This window comes from Balaenoptera musculus, chromosome 14 (genome assembly GCF_009873245.2).
Source record: "Balaenoptera musculus isolate JJ_BM4_2016_0621 chromosome 14, mBalMus1.pri.v3, whole genome shotgun sequence".
In the NCBI taxonomy this organism is placed as follows: Eukaryota; Metazoa; Chordata; class Mammalia; order Artiodactyla; family Balaenopteridae; genus Balaenoptera; species Balaenoptera musculus.
The window spans coordinates 7,949,432-7,967,870 of NC_045798.1; the positions used below are offsets into that span (position 1 = coordinate 7,949,432).

General features: G+C 54.0%; 1 protein-coding gene and 1 pseudogene across 4 annotated transcripts in view; both read right to left on the minus strand.

Annotated features, from left to right (window-relative positions):
• Positions 1-16,234, minus strand: part of BCL7A (BAF chromatin remodeling complex subunit BCL7A) — a 30,906-nt gene extending 14,672 nt beyond the window's left edge. Inside the window, exons 1-4 of one of the 4 annotated variants that reach the window (XM_036823695.1) lie at positions 14,938-16,234; positions 14,411-14,506; positions 7,408-7,489; positions 3,517-3,613 (exon numbers count right to left, since the gene is read on the minus strand). In XM_036823695.1, coding sequence (XP_036679590.1) covers positions 3,517-3,613; positions 7,408-7,489; positions 14,411-14,502 — 271 coding nt within the window. In that variant the 5' untranslated portion in view covers positions 14,503-14,506; positions 14,938-16,234. Of the gene's footprint in view, positions 1-3,516; positions 3,614-7,407; positions 7,490-12,624; positions 12,796-14,410; positions 14,637-14,937 lie in introns of those variants that run through there. The other 3 variants (XM_036823697.1, XM_036823694.1, XM_036823696.1) reach the window with 3 other exon arrangements.
• On the minus strand, positions 439-641 carry LOC118880426 (annotated as a pseudogene).
• Positions 16,235-18,439: the final 2,205 nt, after the last annotated feature.

An 18,439-nucleotide genomic window follows, 5' to 3' on the forward strand; every position in this document is an offset into this window, starting at 1 on the left:
GTTCAATTAAAAAACTTAACACATTAAAAAAAATATATGAGGCAAATGTGGCATAACGTTATGAAAGCCTAGGTGGGTAGGCATATGGGTTTCATCATACTATTCTCTCTACTATTCTCTATTATGACATTTTTTTCATAATAAAAAAGGAAGGGGAAGAAAGTTAGCTGGGCAAGGGCATTAGGGGTTGAGCTGGGGAGCCAAGCTGGGGATCCTGGGCCACATCCCCCCCTTGCCCTGGACACCCTTTCTTGGGCACAAAGAGTCATTTTATTTTATTATTATTATTATTTTTGGCCGCACCGTGAGGCTTGTGGGATCTTAGTTCCCTGACCAGGGATCAAACCCGGGCCCTCAGCAGTGAAAGTGCCGAGTCCTAACCACTGGACCGCCACGGAAGGCCCCACAGTTTGCCTTTGGATACTGAGTTATTCCCCAAGGGGGTGCACCATTCCTGGGGGTACTGCAATACCAGGTCGACATGTGGAGGGGACACACATCCACACATAGCAAGCTCCTATTCCAACTGCCTGCTCCAAAAATCCGTTCAATATATTTTCCTTGGATAGAGGACATATCAGATATTAAACTGATAAGAACAGATACCACACTTGATCTTAGCCGAAAGGCCGAGAAGCGAGCAAAGAGTCATTTTAAACCATGGATACCCACGTGGTGTTACCCTGCTTTTCTGGGCCATGCTGTGCACCTGGGACCAAGGCCATTTTTGTAAAAATGAGAGAGAGAGAAAGAAAGAAACAGAGACAGGGAAGGAAGGAGAGGAGAGAAAACGAGAAGCACATCGACACATCCAGGGCACCTACTACATGCTGGGCACCAGGCCAGGGCATTTACAGTCACCTCGTTTAATCTCAACAACCTCCCAGATGGGGAAACTGAGTCCCAGCAGCAGAGCCCCTGGCTCGGGCTGGTCTGCCCAGCCCCAAACCCCGAGTCTTTCCTCTACCTCAATCTGGTGAGGAAGCGGCAGGCAGCCCTGCAGCCCTGACTTGGTAAATTGCATCTTATTTTAAGTGTACTCTGGGGCGCTCATTACACAAAAGCATCCTCTCGTGAATTCTGGGACTTAAAAAAAAAAAAAAAGATATAAACTCCCTCGATTTACCTTTCAAGAAAATCTCAGCCTCCTTCCTATGCCAAGATACATGGCCATGTGTGTTGGAAGCACAGAAGGCAGAGGCTCAACCTATGGGTCCCAGCATTAGGTCATGCTAATTAAGGACAGTAAGCGCTAATGTTTAACAAGTCAGCTGCCCTGAGCCTTGCCTGGTAACCTGGTAACGGCGTGACCCTGATGCTTGGGCTGACCTCAGGTGGATCCTGGAGACTAAACAGCTGGATGCAGATGCCCTGTCCCTTCATGTCCTCCTGTACCCATCCTCCCGCCTGTAGCCTTCCAGATAACTCTAACCAGGCCCATAGCTTTCCCTGAGCTTTCACTCCCTGCAGTCGGACTTGGTCTTTCTTGGCTGCACATGTACTAAAATGGAAGGTGAGCATGGTTCCTGAGACGGGGACCTGGGTCGCTCAGTATTCTAGGTTTTTCTGGGGTGTTAAGTCTGGGCTAGTGGCCATGAACTTGAATTCTGCCTCCTCCAAAGGACCGCAGATGCCAGCACTGGCATTTATGAACTTCCTAACTCTGGACAAGTTACTTCGCCTCCTTGAGCCTTAGTTTCATCACCTGTACAAAGCTGGCTCATCACCAGGATTAAATGAGGCAAGGCCCAAAACGGGCTTAGCAAGATGCCTGGCACACTGTGACGGCTTCTTAAATGTTAGCGACTGACATGCCAAGGCCTTTAAGGGATTATCTTATTCAATATTCATAACGACCTTGTGAAGTAGGCATTACCACCCCAAGGCTACGTGTTCAATACCTAGCCCAGGATCGCGCCATGACGGGTAGATCCTAGGAGAGTCACATTAGAATCCAGGTGGGATCCTGCCCTCCGCTCGAAAAGGTTCTCACCTGTAATTCTATGAATTAACTGAAACTGAGCCAGGCCAGGGGCCTCCTCGGTCCCCAGAGAGTGGCGCTGCTGACCAGTGACAGAGGGACAGGGTATGTCCCAACTCAAATACCTATTTCTGAAAATGAAATGCATCCCGACTACAATTATACGGCCAGTTGTTGGTGTGTGTGTGTGTGTGTGTGTGTGTGACACTTTGACACGTTAACTGTCAGCGAACACTCCCACTGTGCTTCTCTGAAGCCAATTCAGCAACAAGCAAGACTCCTTGCCCTTGGAGCTTGTGACTGTTTTCCAGACTAGTCAGTTTGGGCAAATGGGGAAGTTTGCTGGCCTCCCTTCCCCCAGGGTAAGACAGCCCCGGACCTGGAGGGTTAGGAACTAGATCCAACCAATATTCCCTCTTGATTTACTTGTTTATCTATCTAACATCACCTTGTTGCGCAAAAAGGCTTGGGTGGTCAGAAGTACAAAGACACTGAAACTGTGATCAAGACAGAGAAAGGCAAGTGCTGGGAGCTCTTAGACCGGCAGGGCCAGGCTGGGGACAAAACAGGAGGTGAGCTTGGTGGGCCTGGAGAGGCCACGCTCTCCCCGCAGGGACAGCTGCTCCTGCTCCAGCGGGCCGCGGCCTCGAGGAAGAACATGCCCAAGGGCTGGCGGATCTGATTTCTCAAAGGATGGGAGAAATGCAGATTTTCTGATTTATAAATATCAGAAACTCAATTTTTTAGAAACTTCTGGTTCAAATCTCTGAGGTGAGAAGTCAGGTAGTGGTTTTCCATGGCAGGGAGGGGAATGACCGGGAGGGGACACCACGGGGATTGCCAGGAACATTCTGTCCTGATTTGGGCTGGTGACAAAGGTGTGCGCAGTTTGTGAACATCTCATGCAGCCACACACTTACGATTTGTGCCTTTCCTCAGATAAAAAGGTAAAAAAAAACCCCACCAGCAGCATCAAAACAACTGCAGACTGGCTAAAGCATGTCACCAGCCTGGATCTGATCAGTGGGACACTGGTTACAACTTTTGAAATAAGACAGCAAAGGAAGTTAGGCAGTCGATGTAGAAGGGAAGGTCCCAGGGTCCCAGACTGATTCACATGAAGTCAGAAATCCAGTTAGAGCTTCCCAGTAGCCCAAGCGAAATAGGAAATAGGTAATAAGAGTCATTGATATGCTAAGTCAGGCCCAGGAGGGAAAAAGATAAGATTCCCCCCAAAAACTTCCTGGGCACATGGGACTAACAGAACATGTCCTGTGACATTTGTGTCACTGGGTGAGAAGGAGGTCTTATTCAATGTCTCTGGCTCATTTTATGCTTCTTGGCTTTGCTGCTCTGGGAAAAGCAGCTTCTCCTCCTCTGCTGAGCCTCCTCCTTGGCACAGAAGCCTCCCGGTCCTGCCCAGCCCTCCTACCCCTCGACTGGAATGTGAACAAACCTGCTGGTAAAACAAAAACACAACCAAGTGCTGCGGGCAGGAGAGGGGCCCGGCTGGCCGCTGGCAGCGGGGAGCTCACCGTGCATGTCCATCATTCCCGGGGAGGAGCTATTCTCCGGCGTGGTCACCTCTGAGCCACACTTCTCATCTTTGCCCTTTTTCTTGTTCTTGTTTTTCTGGAGGAGGAAAAGGATGAAGAAACCGAGTCACCAACTGTGTGTGTGTGCACACGCACGAGTGAGACCCTGGGGAGCGGGGTGAATATTTTATTCCGCTGACTCATCCTGGAGCCCCCAGGGCTCTGGAGGGCTCCACTGGCCCGCATGTGAACACGTCCCATGAGGAGCCTCACCTGCTTTGGAATCAAGGAGCCCTGTGGAGGGGAGGCTTCCGGGGCTGGGCTGGGGGGCTGGGGGCAAGGCTGCCTTGCTTCTGCGGCCAGCCCCGCAGGCATGCAAACACCCTGGCTGGCGGGAATTTCCTCTGGGGAAAAGGCCATGGTCACCCTGCCCGAAGCAGGTACAGTACAGGGCTGCCAGGTGAGGGATGGAAAAGACAGCTCACACATTTCCACTATCTTCAGGCCCCTGGGACTGCCTTCCTCAAAGGCAGTCAGCTGACTTCCGGCCCAACACTGGGGACCAGGTGAGGAGGGAAAGCCCAGGGGAGGAGGGCAAGGTCAAGGGGATGTTTTTTGTACGTGCTTCCATTTTTGGAATTGTGTGGGAACAACCTGTGTCCATTGGTAAAAGCCTTGTTAAACACATTACAGTACATTTACTCAACGCAGTGGGATGCAACAATTACAGAGTCCAAGTACAAGCTCTTCCGGTACTAATATGGAAGGATCCGCAGAAATATCCACATATTAAAATATTTCAGTATCTCCAAGATGTATAAAAGAAAGGTGCAGAACATGTGAACAGAATGCTGCCACTGGTGGTAAAGGAAGAGCATAAATGAGCGTGTGTTTGTATTTTTGTGTGCACAAGCTCTCTGGAAGGATAAACAAATACTGGTTGTCTCCAAGGAAAAGAGCTGGATGGGGTTGGAGGTGTTCAGCGGGAATGGGAAGCAGATGTATAAAAAGATAAGACTTGAAGTCTTAAAGTTTAAAGTTCTTAAAGTTTGAAGAATATGCAAACCTATAGAAACAGAAAGTAGACTGGTGGTTTCCAGGATCTTGGGGAGGGTATACGTTTTGTTTTCAGGGTAATGAAAATGTTCTGGAATTACAGCGGTGATGGTTGCACAACTGTAAATATACCAACACTGACTGGCACTCTTTAAAAGAGTGAATTTTATGGCATGTGAATCGTTTTAGTTTTAAAAAAGAGTTTTAAAGTAACAGTTGAATTTTGTAACATGTTCTACCTATTTAAGAGAAGACAATTTTCAAGAGTTCTGAAGAAAAAGAAAAAAGATGTAACTACGTCATTATTGGGTGTTTGAAAACAAGAAAAGAGGGAGTTCCGTTGGCGGTCAGGTAGTTAAGGCTCCACGCTTCCAATGCAGGGGGCATGGGTTTGATCCCTGGTCAGGTAACTAAGATCCCACATGCCGCGCGGCCAAAAAAAAACCAACCAAAAACAAGAACCTGAAAAGCTATCCCTTCCCACTGCAGATTACCGGCCACAACCATCAGAGATTCGGATTCAGCTATCCAGGGTGAGGCCCAGGAACCTGCATTTTGTTGTGACTCCCAGGGGATCTAATGCTCAGCCAGGCGTGGGACCCACCACCCTAGGGAAAGGGGGGAGGAGTATTGTACATCTTGGCTCAGAGATGACAGCGAATTAGCATCCGAGCACTGTCTGCACAGCTGTGCTGAGCTAAGTTCTTCCCATATGATATACTGCCTTTGCTCTGTTGCAGAAACCCCAGGAGCCGGATGTTACTGTTCCACCGCACAAAAGAGGGAACTAACCCAGCAAGGTGGGGTCACCTGTCTGGCATCACAGGTTAATTGGGGGTAGTCTGTCCAAATCCAAATCTTGAGGTCTTCGCCCAGCCCCAGGCTGCCCTGTCCTTCCTGACAGCCCATATATTACATTCTCTCCTTCATCACAATCCATTTGGCACTTCCCTGATGTCTGTTTCATGCTATTCTATAATTATCTTCCCCCAACAAGATTATAAATTCCTTGAGAGCAGGGACCACGTCTTCTCAAATGCAACCGGCGTTTATACAACACCTAATGATGTGCAAGGCGCAGACGTGGGCAAGAGCCAGGAGCTGCCTTCGAGGAGGCTGGCTGCACTCTGCTCTCCCTCCGGAACGGCCGGCACCAAAGGCCAGGGCAGTCTCTGTCGGTGCCTCTGGGGAAAGCAGCCCTGGTGGCTCCACGAACCAGCCCAGGCGAGGACCAGAAGGGATGAAAAGCCCCCACGTTCTCAGCCCAGCACCGACCCACCCAGGGGCCGCATGGGATCAAAGGGTCAAGAATGGAGCCTCAGCCCTGCCAGGAGACCCAAGACTCGTGGGGCAGGTCACTGGAGACTGTGGAGGGAGGCTTTATCCCGCGGTTTTTTTTTTTTTTTTTTTTTTTTGCCACGCCGCACAGCATGCAGGATCTTAGTTCCCCGACCAGGGATCGAACCCGTGCCCTCTGCAGTGGTAGTGTGGAATCCTAACCACTGGACCGCCAGGGAAGTCTCTGCCCCGCCTTATGGCCCCTAGAAACCTACCAGTCATGCCCACTGTCACGACTGGAGGCATGTGGTCAGTGTGAGCTGAGCCATCCTTGCATAGTAGGGAAGGCACTCAGGCAGGAGGAACAGCCCATGCAAAGGCCTGTCAGTGGGACCATTCTGGATTTTGACTGGAAATGAGAGCAGCTGACCTGGGGGTCTTTGAGGGTAACTGGCCTGGGAGCCACCAAGCTGAAAAACTATCCGTGATGCGGGGCAGGCCTGTCATCAATGCCTCCCTGAGATCGAGCACAGCCACCAGGGCTCCCCCTAGTGGTCACAGTCACCGCCCCTCCCGGAACCCTCCCGTCAGTGGCCCCTGCTTCTCCGCACCAAACTTGCAGCTCCAACCACCAGAAGGCTCTCCAAGAGTGGACAGAGTATGTGCTCTGGAGTCAGAAGACCTGACATTTGCTGTGTGACTCTGGGGAAACGGCTTCGCCTCTCTGAGCCCGTGTCCTCCCTTGTCCAGAGTGGATAAAGAGCTCAACTCCAGGGCTTCCCTGGTGGCGCAGTGGTTGAGAATCTGCCTGTTAATACAGGGGACACGGGTTCGAGCCCTGGTCTGGGAAGATCCCACATGCCGCGGAGCAACTGGGCCCGTGAGCCACAGCTACTGAGCCTGCGCGTCTGGAGCCTGTGCCCCGCAACGGGAGGGGCCGCGATAGTGAGAGGCCCGCGCACCGCGATGAAGAGTGGCCCCCGCTCGCCGCAACTAGAGAAAGCCCTCGCACAAAACGAAGACCCAACACAGCTAAAAATAAATAAATAAAAATAAATAAATTTAAAAAAATAATAATAATAACATAAATAAATGTAAAAAAAAAAAAAAAAAAAAGAGCTCAACTCCACAAAGTAATGCCTGGCAGATGGTCAGGTGCCAAGAACGGCACTACAATGATGGGGGAGGGTCTGCCCGTCTGCAGGTACCGCCACGCCCACCGTAAAGCCATGGTGCCCAGGGCCTCAGGGAGGGGATACCTCTGCACTAAGCAGTGTGCCCACTGGCAAACCATGGGGCTGTCAGCCCCGAAGAGGTGACTTACAGGGGACATTTCCCACCTCTCTGAGGGCCAGACTCTGGGGCTGGATGATGGGGGGAGGGGTAGACACAGGTCCAGCAGCCTCTCCAGCCCTAAGCTGGGTCCTTCTGCTGCCCAAGTGGCCTTGGCACCAGGGTCCCCGCATGGTGGGTGGCCGTGGACAGCCCCCTCTCCCTGTGACGGGAGGGAGTGTGGATGGACAGCCCCACCCCAGGGGACCGGCCCCACATACTCACATCGTCAACCTTTGGCTCCGTCACAGGGACCCACTTGTAGATTCGCAGGGATGTGTCACCCACAGTCACCCACTTCTTCTCCCTGCAGAGGACGAGGAAGAACCCATTACCAGGGGGCTTCGGGGGCAGGCCCCTGCTCACGCCGGTGGGGGGCACAGGCCGCACTCCCTTGGAGCAGCTGTGACACGGTGACAGCTCCGGGCAGGGCTGAGAGAACATCTCCGCATCACACAGACGAGGGCTTGAATCCCAGCTCTACCGCTTGCTGGCTGGGGGGCCCCTGGGCAAGTCACTTCACCAGCCTGAGCCTCAGTTTCCCCATCCGCTAGATGGGGTCGTCAATCTCTCCAGGCTGCCGCGAGTGAGACAAAGCATGTTGACAGCTTCCTCGTGCCTGGAAGAGAGCGCCTGGTAAGACTGGAGGGGAGGGCGGGGCTGCCACTGGGATGATTCCTCTGGATGGAGAGAATCAGCCCCGGTTCCTCCAGCCTTCACCCCAGAGCCGGCGAACTGGGCCACCCGAGCCCCTCTGGGCAGCAGAGAGGGCTTCAGACCAACAGGGCATTTCCTCCGTGGGGGTGGGAGGGTCTTCCCCAAGGGCACCCAGGGGCTCACCCTGCCCCCTGTCAATGCCTCCGAGGTCGTGGGAAGGGAAGCAGGAGCCGACAGCATGAGTAACCACCCCAGGCTCTTCCGGGCAAACGCCAGTTAGATCAGCCCCGGGGAATGGAGAGCAGGGGGGATCCTGGATGCCCAGTGGCCTCGGCCCCAAGGGCAGTCCCCAGACGCTGAAACCGAGGGGCTGCGACAGGGAAGCACAGCCCCGTCTGCGGGCAGCCGCGGCCGGGAGGTTGCCTGCCCCGAGACCCTATGCCTCGGTTCGGAGACAGGCTTCAGTTCCAGGGTCTCAGCTCCTAACGTCTGCACAGCTGCCCCCGATCCACCCCCAGCCGCATCCTAAACTCCTGGGGCACAGTGCCCAGGGTCCCCCAGCGGCCAAAGGCAGGTTGATGGTGAGAAGCAAATCACAAGCCACGAGAAGGGAAGGGGGTGACTGCTTTCCACTAAGGGTAATAATGATGGTAATTACCACTCTCTCCCCCTACCTCTCTGCTTCGAGCATCGTCCTTCTCTAGCTATATCACCACAGCCTCCCAACTTCGGTCCTCGACCTCTGGCAGCCTACAAGTCAGGTCCTTGTCACCTCCTGCCCCTAACACTAGGAGTGACAGCCAGAGACCACGTGCCTGAGGACACCACGGCTAAGGGAGAGCCCTCCCAGAAGGAAAGCTGGGGTTTCAACTAGGGAGCTGGGCTCTGGAGTCCACGATTTGACGGGACAGCCAGACGTACACCTGCTGCAGGTGGCATAGCAGCCGGGAGTCCTCAGCAATGTTAGCAACACGGGGTCCACCAGAGCTGAGAATTACGTGTGGCTGTGGGCGCCTCGTCCAGCCTCCCCACCAAGACCTTGGCCTTGGGTCCTCTCCTCCATGGGCAAGTAGCCCTCCCAAGCTGGTGGGACACGTTACCGCCACCTGGCACCCCTTCACCACCGGGGGTTCCGGGTGCCCAAGCACACTCAAAACCAGCTGACCCAAATCACGGACACTTCCACTCCCCAAACTGTGCCTGCTCGGGTCCCAAAGTCCGAAGCTAGGGCCTGGCTTTTCCTTATTCTACTATGACCATTTCTAGTGCCTTCTGTGTTCTAAGCACTGTACACACTCTATCTTCCCATAACCTCTTGTGGCAGTAACTGTCACTTTTCCTGTTTGACAGATAAAGAAACTGAGGCAGGGGGAGGTGGAGTCATTCTCCCCAGAGCCAGTGTTCCAATCTCCAGGCCACACTGCTTTTTGGAGCAGCCTCCCCTGCCCCATCCCTGCCCCGTTTAGCCCTGAGAGAATTAAATAAAGTCAGGCACCTAAGTCACCACCACCTGTCCCCAGCCTCTCAGAGGCAGGATGGACGATCCACAACCCCAGTCTTTCCCCACCTCCATGCTGAATAATCAGCAGGTGCCTGGAAGGGACAGAGACATTCCAAGAAACAACCTTGGTGACAAAGTAACAATCATAATGGCCATTGTGCGCTGAGGGCTTCCGTGCCAAGCACTTTACTTACATGCTCTCTCTCCCGACAATTGCCAGCAGGCCTATGAGAGGGAGACTACTGTCACCCCACTTTATAGATGGGGAAATGGGAGGCCCAGAGAAGTTATACCAGTCGCTCATGGTCACACAGCTCGTCAACGGCAGAACCAGGACTGGACACGGGCTCTGACCCCTGCTCTTCTGTCTCCCGTGAAAAACTAAGAAATGACTCCACAGAGCACATCGGAGACAGAAGCTGGACAAAGAAGCACAAATCGCCCAAATCCCACGCAAATGGCCAAAGGCACTCACTACTCACAAGCCCCTCAACTGGCTTCCTTGGCCTGGGCCCCACTAGGTCAGCAAATCCAAGGCTTGATTGTGTTTAAAAAAAAAAAATAGTAATTGACTTGCAGTACACAGGACACCTCTCAGGGCAGAAAGTGTGCCAGATCTGGGCTTCGCAGGCCACACCTGAGCCAAGATGAATGTGTCAAGTGGCAGGTGCTTCCCAGAGAGGTTACAGGCCCTGCAGGTTCTGAGCTGAACACAGCTAGGTTCTGGTGCCTCCCTTGGCCCGAGTTCCCAACTCACCCCAGGGATCAGAAACCGTTCTCCAGTTGCATTTCTAGGTGTGGGCGTTGAGGGGCCATGGGACAGAGGGAAGAGCCTTGAGAACCCGACCTCAGCCTGGTGTCCGGCCAGCAGCCACCCAGGGAGACACAGGCCCCAGAGCTCAGGGGCGAGTCACTGAGTGAGTAGCCGGTACTTCGGACACACGACCAGGGAGCGCCGGGTGTGTCACCAAGCCAGCGGCCCGGCAGCACCTCGGGAAATGACACAGGTACTCCAGAGAGCAGCTGAGAGTTCCCAACACCACCTCCAAACCCATCACCCTAGAAAACACAGCCCCCCAACCCCAAAGGAAGGTATTAAGCTGTACTTAATTACATCTGCAGTGGCAAACAAGTGGCCAACAGGCGTGTTTTGCCTGGCCTGCATGGTACTTTTAAAAATTTGAATCAATTGCCAGACTTAAAAAAAAAAGAAGTCAGACCCCACATTAAAATCCAGATTCCTGGCCACTCTCAAAAACACGTTCTGGCCACGAGGGGCCCACATGGCCCGAGGAGCACTGACTCTCTCCAGATGGGGCCCTGTGGCTCCCTCGGATCCCCCAAGTCTCACCACCTGTAGGCACTGGGCTCGGATTCACCACAACCACCAGGCCGCAGCCCAACCTTGCCACGAAGCTGCCCTGGCACGGCCTGAGCCCTCCTGCCTCGCTGGCCCCTGGTAACCAGCCAGGCTTAAGTGCCTCTCTCTTCCCCACCAGGCTCGGGCTCCTGGACAAAAGGAGCAAATGAGGTCCCAGCTGTAGGAACAGAGCCCCAGACGCTCCTCCCCAGCACAGGCTCCTGTGTAAACCATGAGCACCCTTCTCCCCAGGTTCTCTAGGCCGAGGGCAATTTCTAGTGTCCCCCCAAGGTCAGGTCCAAGGAAGGGCTAGCCAGCCAGGGTGACCTGACTCCCTCAAAGGGGGCTCCGAACCCCTCACTTCCGATCCGCTTCCCAGGGCTAGTCCTTGATGCCGTAGGAGGCCTGGCTACGGCTGGCCTCATCCTAACTGGGCCCAGGCCCGCTTGACCTGCCCTGTGCCTGGTAGAAGGGTGCCCCTGGAAGTACCAAGGTGAGGGTCTAGGCACAGTCAAACCTCCCCCCGCCCCCAGAGATGGGCGGGAAGTCTCGGGGAACAGGCCTCTCTCTGTCTTCACAAGCCACCGAGGGACCCTTCAGACCACGGATCCAGGGGTCCCAGGCCTAAGCCTACTTTGAGGCTCAAGCCTTTGCCTCCCGCCCAGGGACTCCCCCTGCCCTGCTTTTCTCCGCCCACACCGGGCCTCCTAACCCTGCCCCAGCTTCCCCAAAAGGAGCCCACCATTTTGTTCTTCCTCCGTGTTCTGGCTGCCTCTCACTCCACCGACCTGCCTTGCTGGGCCACAGAAAGGGGAGGAGAAACGGCCGGCAGCTACCGACAGGGTGGCCACGGCTGGCTGCTGGCTTTTTCCAGGGCAGGGGAAGGGTAGGGCTGGCAGAAGGGGGAATTTTTAGGGGTCCCTGGGACTGAGAAGAAATACCACCCTAGGCTTACAGGCTAAGTGGTATGCCAGGCACCTCCATTCTGGATTTAAAAAAACCAAACCAAACCAAACAAAACAGGATGCAGAGTTCAGTTGGAATTTCAGATAAATGACGAATAATTTTTTTAGTGTAAGTATGTCTCAATTAGTGCATGGGACATACTTAGACTAAAAAAGAAAAAAAGAAGTATTTAAAAATATTATTTCTTTGTTTATCTGAAATTCAAATTTAACTGGGTGTCCCATAATTTTATTTGCTAAATCTGGCAACCCAGTGTCCCAGCTAGTGGTGAAATGCACGGTTGGTGGCCACACAGTTAATAAACAACCCCAAACCACAAGGGCTGACTGGAAGACGCATTCTGAAGGCACAGCGAGGGTGAGATTTGGCTTCTCAGGGCTGGGGAAACCCAGGAAACAAGGCGAAGTCTTTTTTTACTTAGAATGGGCAGGAGAAAAAGAAAAAGAAAGAAAGGAAAAAAAATCAGCAAAATGCAAGTTTCTACCTCACAGTGAGGACCGCATTTAATGACTGCTCCTGTGTGCAGGATAAGTGCTTTTCGAGACATGATGTTATTCCAGAAGGGGAGAAGGTAGCACAGAAGCCTCTTGTCGTGGTTAGAGAAGTTATGCGGTTAGCCCAAGGTCACACTGGAAGCCCAGCCATGAGATCCCAAAGCCTGAGGTCTTTAGAGGACTTGACTCGTAGTTTCCCAAGACACAAAAAAGGGAGGGAGACACGTTCTCCTCTCGTCCCCCCAAACACAGGCCTGGCCGGCAGCGTGCTGAGCAGCACTGAGGGCCACCAGGCCGGCTGCTCTGGGGCCGGCAGGGTGGAAAACCCCACACAGCTCCATCTGCCCTCCCAGCAGAGCAGCTGTCAGGGTGCAGGAGCCTCCGCCGGGCTGGAACCTGGAGCGCAAGGCCCCGCCAAGCCTCCCGCAGCACGGAAAAGCAGCTGGCCCCCACCCCTTTCTCACCTCCAGGCTGGTGACAGAAGGGACTCAGGCCCAGACAACAGCTCTTTCTTTGCACAGGCGTTCAGGCAGGGGACGACTCCAGCCTTCCCTCTGGGAATCCCGTAGGAGAGGGGGTGGTGGGCTTGTTTTCCGGTGTGCATTTTGGCCTGCAGCTGTTTCTGCCATTTTTAAATGGCTCCAGTCCGGGCACTGGGCGCCCTGCGCACCAGGGGAGCTCCCACGGCAGGGAAGACTTGGATCTCAACTTTGGAAGGCCTTCCCTTCTCACGGTTCTGAAAATTCTTTGTCCCACTAGAGCCAAACCCAGCCCTCGGCCGGGCATCCGGCCATCTGCAGACAGCCCTTTCCATAGGAGGCCCAGGAGCACGTGGACTTTATTGATTTTCCTCTTGCCTTTTTTGTTGGGTTTGACTCAGAAAGGACAGCTAACTTGTGACACGGCTGGGCTGGAGGCTCGCCCCCAGTGGTTTTGAGGGACCGAGGCGAGGCGTTACTCAAGGAATGACACCCCTAAACATAAACAGAGCCCGCCACGGGGCCTGCGGGGTTTGCAGGCTTTAAATAAAGAGTCAGGACGAGGCTGCGGGCGCTGACACTCGAACGGCGCTGCGGCTCCTCTCCCTCCCTGACCCTGGTGAGGCCGTGGGAAAAAAAATAATAAAGTTGAAATCCGGGAGCTGGGAGTTTTCAACAAGTCCGCCCCAACCTGGCGATCGGCTCGCGCCTCGGGCCTGGCCCTCGGGCCGATTCCGAGACAGACCCGGACGAGGCCGGGGAAACGTTCAGTCGTATTAATTACAACCAGGCCACGCCGGACGGAATCTAACGTGAGCTGGAGAAACGGCACAGCCGACACCGAGTCCCCCTCGCCCCCCGCGCAGAGAACAAAAACAACGGCTCTCTCCGCAAAACAAACGCGAGCTGCCGGGTTCGGACAGGCAGACGCGGCCCAGGACCGGGGTCTGGCCCCCAACATTCGCCCGCCCGGACCCCCGCGCCCGGGTCTGGGCACAGCGGGGCGGGAGGGGGGCGCCCGGAGCCCCGGGCCCCGCGGCCGCCGCCGGCGTTTCCTCCTCGCGCTCGTCCCCATCTTTCTTTCTCGCCAAGAGCCCTCGCTCCAGGCAGCCCAAAGCGCTAAATTTAAACGGCTCGCGCTCTGCAAACTCCGCAGACTCGAGGGCGCCGGGCCTGGGAGGCGGGGAGCGAGCGAGCGAGCGAGCCAGCCGGCCGGGGAGGGAGGGAGGGAGGGAGGGAGAGAGGGAGGCCCGGCGCGGGCAAGGGCGCGGGGGCCGGCGCTGCGCCGCCCGGGGCGCGCGGGTAGGAGACGGAGACGGCGGCTGCGGCCCGCTCGGTGCCTGCACAATGGAGCTCGCGCTCTCCCCTCTGCCGCCGGCATCGCGGCCCCGGCGCGCGGGAAGCCGCTTTCATGTGACTTGCACAAACGAAATGGCTTCTGGGGCCGGCCCCGAGCCCCCCTCCCGGGAGCCGAGCGCCGCGCCGGGGACTGCCCGCCGCTCCACCGCCCGGCCCGGGGCGCCCGTCGCCTCCAGGCTGCCGCCGCCGCGCCAGGTGGGCGACAGGCGCGAGCGCACCTGGGCAGCGGCCGCGGCCCCCGCCGCGCGCAGGTGACCCGGCTCGCGCGCCGCCCGCCCTCTCCAACTCCCGGGCCCGCGGGCGGCCCAGGGCGCTGCGCCCCGCCGGCTTTTTGTATCTGGTCTCGGGGTTCGGGGCGGCCGCGGCGCGTGCCTGCAAACGAACGAGAGAACAAGCCGGCGCCTCCGCTTACCATTTGCGCACTTTCTCGATAGCCGCCATGACCCTCTTGATATCATCTTTGGCCCGGCTCCTGGTCTCGGCTCGAACCGACCTGCCCGACATGGTTCTGGCGGGGAGAGAGAGGCTGGGGGAGCGCGCCCGCCGGGTCCTGCTCGCGCTCCGCGGCGGCCACACTCGCGCCCGCCCGCCCGCTCACTCACACACAGACACACACACACACACACAGACACACACACACTCGCACACATACACACACACACACACAAAGCCTAGTGCCGCCGCGCGCCCAGGGCCCAGTGCGCAAGCGCCGGGCGGCAGCTGCACCGAGCAGGGGGAGCAGCGCCGCCGCGGCCGCCGGTAGTGCGGCCTCCGGGCGCCGCTGCCGCCGCGGGGCAGCGCCGCGAGCCTCTCCGTCCACCCGGGGGAGGCGCCCGCGACCCCCCGCTCCCCGGGGAGGCGGCGAGGGGCACCCGGCGACCCCCGGCTCCGGGCACGCGGAGGGGAGGCGGGCCGGGGGACGTGCGCGCGGACACTTACTCGGAGGCCGCAGGTGCCGGGGGGTCCCCGGGAGAGGGCGGGCCGGCGGGGTGGCCGGCCGTGGAGGGAGCGCATTCCTGGGGAGCCAGCGCGGCAGCCCATCCGCTGCCCGGGGTGTGTGGCGGCGTCTGCAGTAATGGAAGTTTCCTGTGGGCTCCCGACTTCTCCGAGTTGAAGGCGCCGATTCGGGACGCGAGGTGCTCTTGGAAAGTGTTGAGAAACGCGGACCTGTGCTGACCCTCTGCCCGGTTTAAATACGCGAGCTAGGACGTCGCTTCCCTATCCTTCGTCCCTCTGGAAAACGAGGGTGGGAGGAAAGGTGCCTGGGGTGACCACTAGAGACGTTCGACCTTGCTTATGAAACAGCTTTCGGCGCAGGAAAAGCTCGATGGTTATTTATCAGCATTTCAACAGGGGCTCTTAGACCTTTCCTCCTAGTGATAAGTTGCCCTCGCCATAAATAAGGTGAGGGGGCCCACGCTGGGGTTTCTGTTCGAGAACCACGAGTTGAGTTTAAGCCACTCCTGATGTAAGTCCCAGGCTCAGCCCAGGTGCTGCCACCTCACAAATGACCCTGGCAGGTAAAATGGACTGGCCAGCGACAAGGAGGACTTCCGGGCTGGTTTCTTCCCCGCGGTGCCTTAGGACAACTCCGCACGAATCTACAATTACCAGGATAAGCCAGGGGCCTCAACCTTGTGTTCAGCTGCAGCTAAACTATATTGACCAGAGCCAATTCGTGCCCAGGTGGATGCTGGGGAAAAAGAGTGACCCCGTTAGCAAGCCCAGTGCCTTGGAGATCAACTAACCCAACATCAGTCATTTTACATGGAGGGAAACTGAGTCCCAGGGAAGTTCAAGGACACAGCCATAAGCTAGATGTTTGTCTTCCGCTCATTCTAAAACCAAGCCCTTTCTCCTGAGGTTTTGGTTTGGGGGAGAAAAGCTTCTGGCGATACGGAGTAGAAGCTGCACTGCAGGCCTTTTCCTATGCATGTCCTTTTACCATCCCAAACCCCAAGTTCCTGATGTGAGGATTATATGGGAAAACATGTAACAGTGGGTCATAAAACAGCGGTCTCATACCATTGGCCCTCTGACTTACCTGGCCAGCAGATACATGCTTAAGGTTACACAGAACTTTTTAAAGCATATATTTGAATTAAAAATGGGAAGATACATTTAAAAATCCAAGTATTGAATGATGAATGGACAAATGGGCATATCTATACAATGGAATATTATTCAGCCATTAAAAAGGAATAAAGTACTGATACATGCCACAGCATGGATGAACTTTGAAAACATCCTAAGTAAAAGAAGCCAGTCACAAAAGGACACATATTGTATGATTCCACTTATATGAGTTATCTAGACTAGGCAAATCCCTAGAGACAGAAACCGGAGGGACTGCAGGGAGGGGGGGAATGGGGAGTGACTTCAGATGGGTACAGGTTTTCCTTTTGGGGTGATAAAAAAGTTCTGAAAGTAGGTAGTGGTGATGGTTGCACAACATTGTGAATGTGCTTTCTGTTGCTGAATTGTACCCTTTAAAATTGTTACAGTGGTCAATTTTACATTATGTGTATTTTGCCACAATAAAAAGAAATCCAAATATCCAGCTTCTCTAGAGATAGCAGAAGACCAGCAAACTGGGCCCCAAGTGCCACATGGCAACAATCAGCTGGAGCTGAGGAGCCCTGTGCCCCTCAGATAAAGCTCACTAGGTCACCAACGTGTCACTCAGTCACTGTACTCATTTGTGTTACCACGTGGCCCCTGAAGGTGTTTGTGTTTTTGATCTCTGATTAAACTATAACGCTCTCTACAAATGTTCTTTATAAATCTAGTGTGGCACTTTTTATAGTTTCCTGTCCCCTGCGGATATTTTTACACTTCTTTCTTTCAACAAAGCACACTTGTTTTATAGTCTGTGTCTGATCATTCTGATATTTGAAGTATCTGAGAGTCTGTTTCTGCTGGTTCTTACTCATGGTGTCCTATTTCTTTGTGATCTGTCCGGTTCTCCTTGACCTTGCTGGACATTGTATTTTAAAATTTATTTATAGGGATGATTTGAGGCCTAGAATGGAGTTACCTTCCTCTCGAGTTGCTTTACGTTTGCTCTGCCAGACTCCTGAGGGCACTGCGAGTGCAGAATGACTAACATCCAAGTTCGGGGCTCGTGGGTCCCTGGACCCCCAGGTGATGCCAATATAGGTTGCCTAAGTGAGTGAGACTGATTTGCTTACTGTACCCAGGGTGGGGTCAGTGATGTGCTGCAGCTGACTGGCAAACCTGTGCTTTCCAACTCTGTTCAGTGACCTCCTATCAATAGTTCTAAATCAGCCATGGCGGAGCATTTACACTATGGAAATTGGCCAATGCTATAATACATCAGGACCCTTTCCCAACCCCACCAAGAGCTGGTGATAAGCATTTACCAGCACACCACTGGGCAAGGTCTCATCTCCCACCCAGTGTGGACCCTGGACTTTGATTTCCGACCTCTTGCCTCAAAAAAACCATTCACACTGAAGTTCAAATATGCCAGACTTGCCAAATATCTACAGGGTTCAAGTGGCTTCCTTGCTGGATTAGCTTTCAGGGTTCTCTTTTTCCTTCAGTTTCGCCTATTCCTTACAATCTTGTCAGCATGTGGTGGCTTTTAGGATTTTTTAAAATATGTTTTCTAGCATATGTTCTAGCATTTTTAGTTGCTTTCAGCTTGAGCGTTAGTCTGTATAACTAGTTACCAGAGACTGGAAGTCAAGCTCTCTCTGAATGTTTGTGATTATCTTAGACACGTTAAAAGAGTGATCATGGGGTTCCAGAGGTGAGTTACTTAGTTATGGCTTGTGTCTTGACCTAACTGTGCCTCATCTGTAAAATGGGGATGAAAATAAGACCTGCCTCACAGAGTTATGTGAATTAAAAGCAGTATTTGTCAGGGAAAGTGGGGGGAGGGATAAATTAGGAGTTTGGGATTAACATATACACACTACTATATATAAAATAGATAACCAACAAGTACCTACTGTATAGCACAGGGAGCTATACTCAATATTTTGTAATAACCTATAAGGGAAAAGAATCTGAAAAAGAATACATATATATGTATAACTGAATCACTTTGCTGTACACCTGAAACTAATGCAACATTGTCAATCAACTATACTTCAATTAAAAACAACAACAATAACAAAAAACAAAACAGTATTTGTCAAGAATTTAGAACAGCGCTTGGCACACAGTAAGTGCTAGATACCAGAAAGCATTTGTTAAATAACAGACCTGGATGATATTTGCATCAGTATGCCCCGCACTGGGGTTTGAAGTCAAACTACTCTTCCTAGGCTGGTAAATTCAACCCTTACATCACTCCTCCTCCTCCGGGGATGAAGGCTCATTCACCATGGGGTGGGAGGTGTGGGGAGGGGAAGAATAACTCTGGAACAGAGATGGAGATGGGTGATTGTGAGGAAAATGCAGGCCTGGCCCT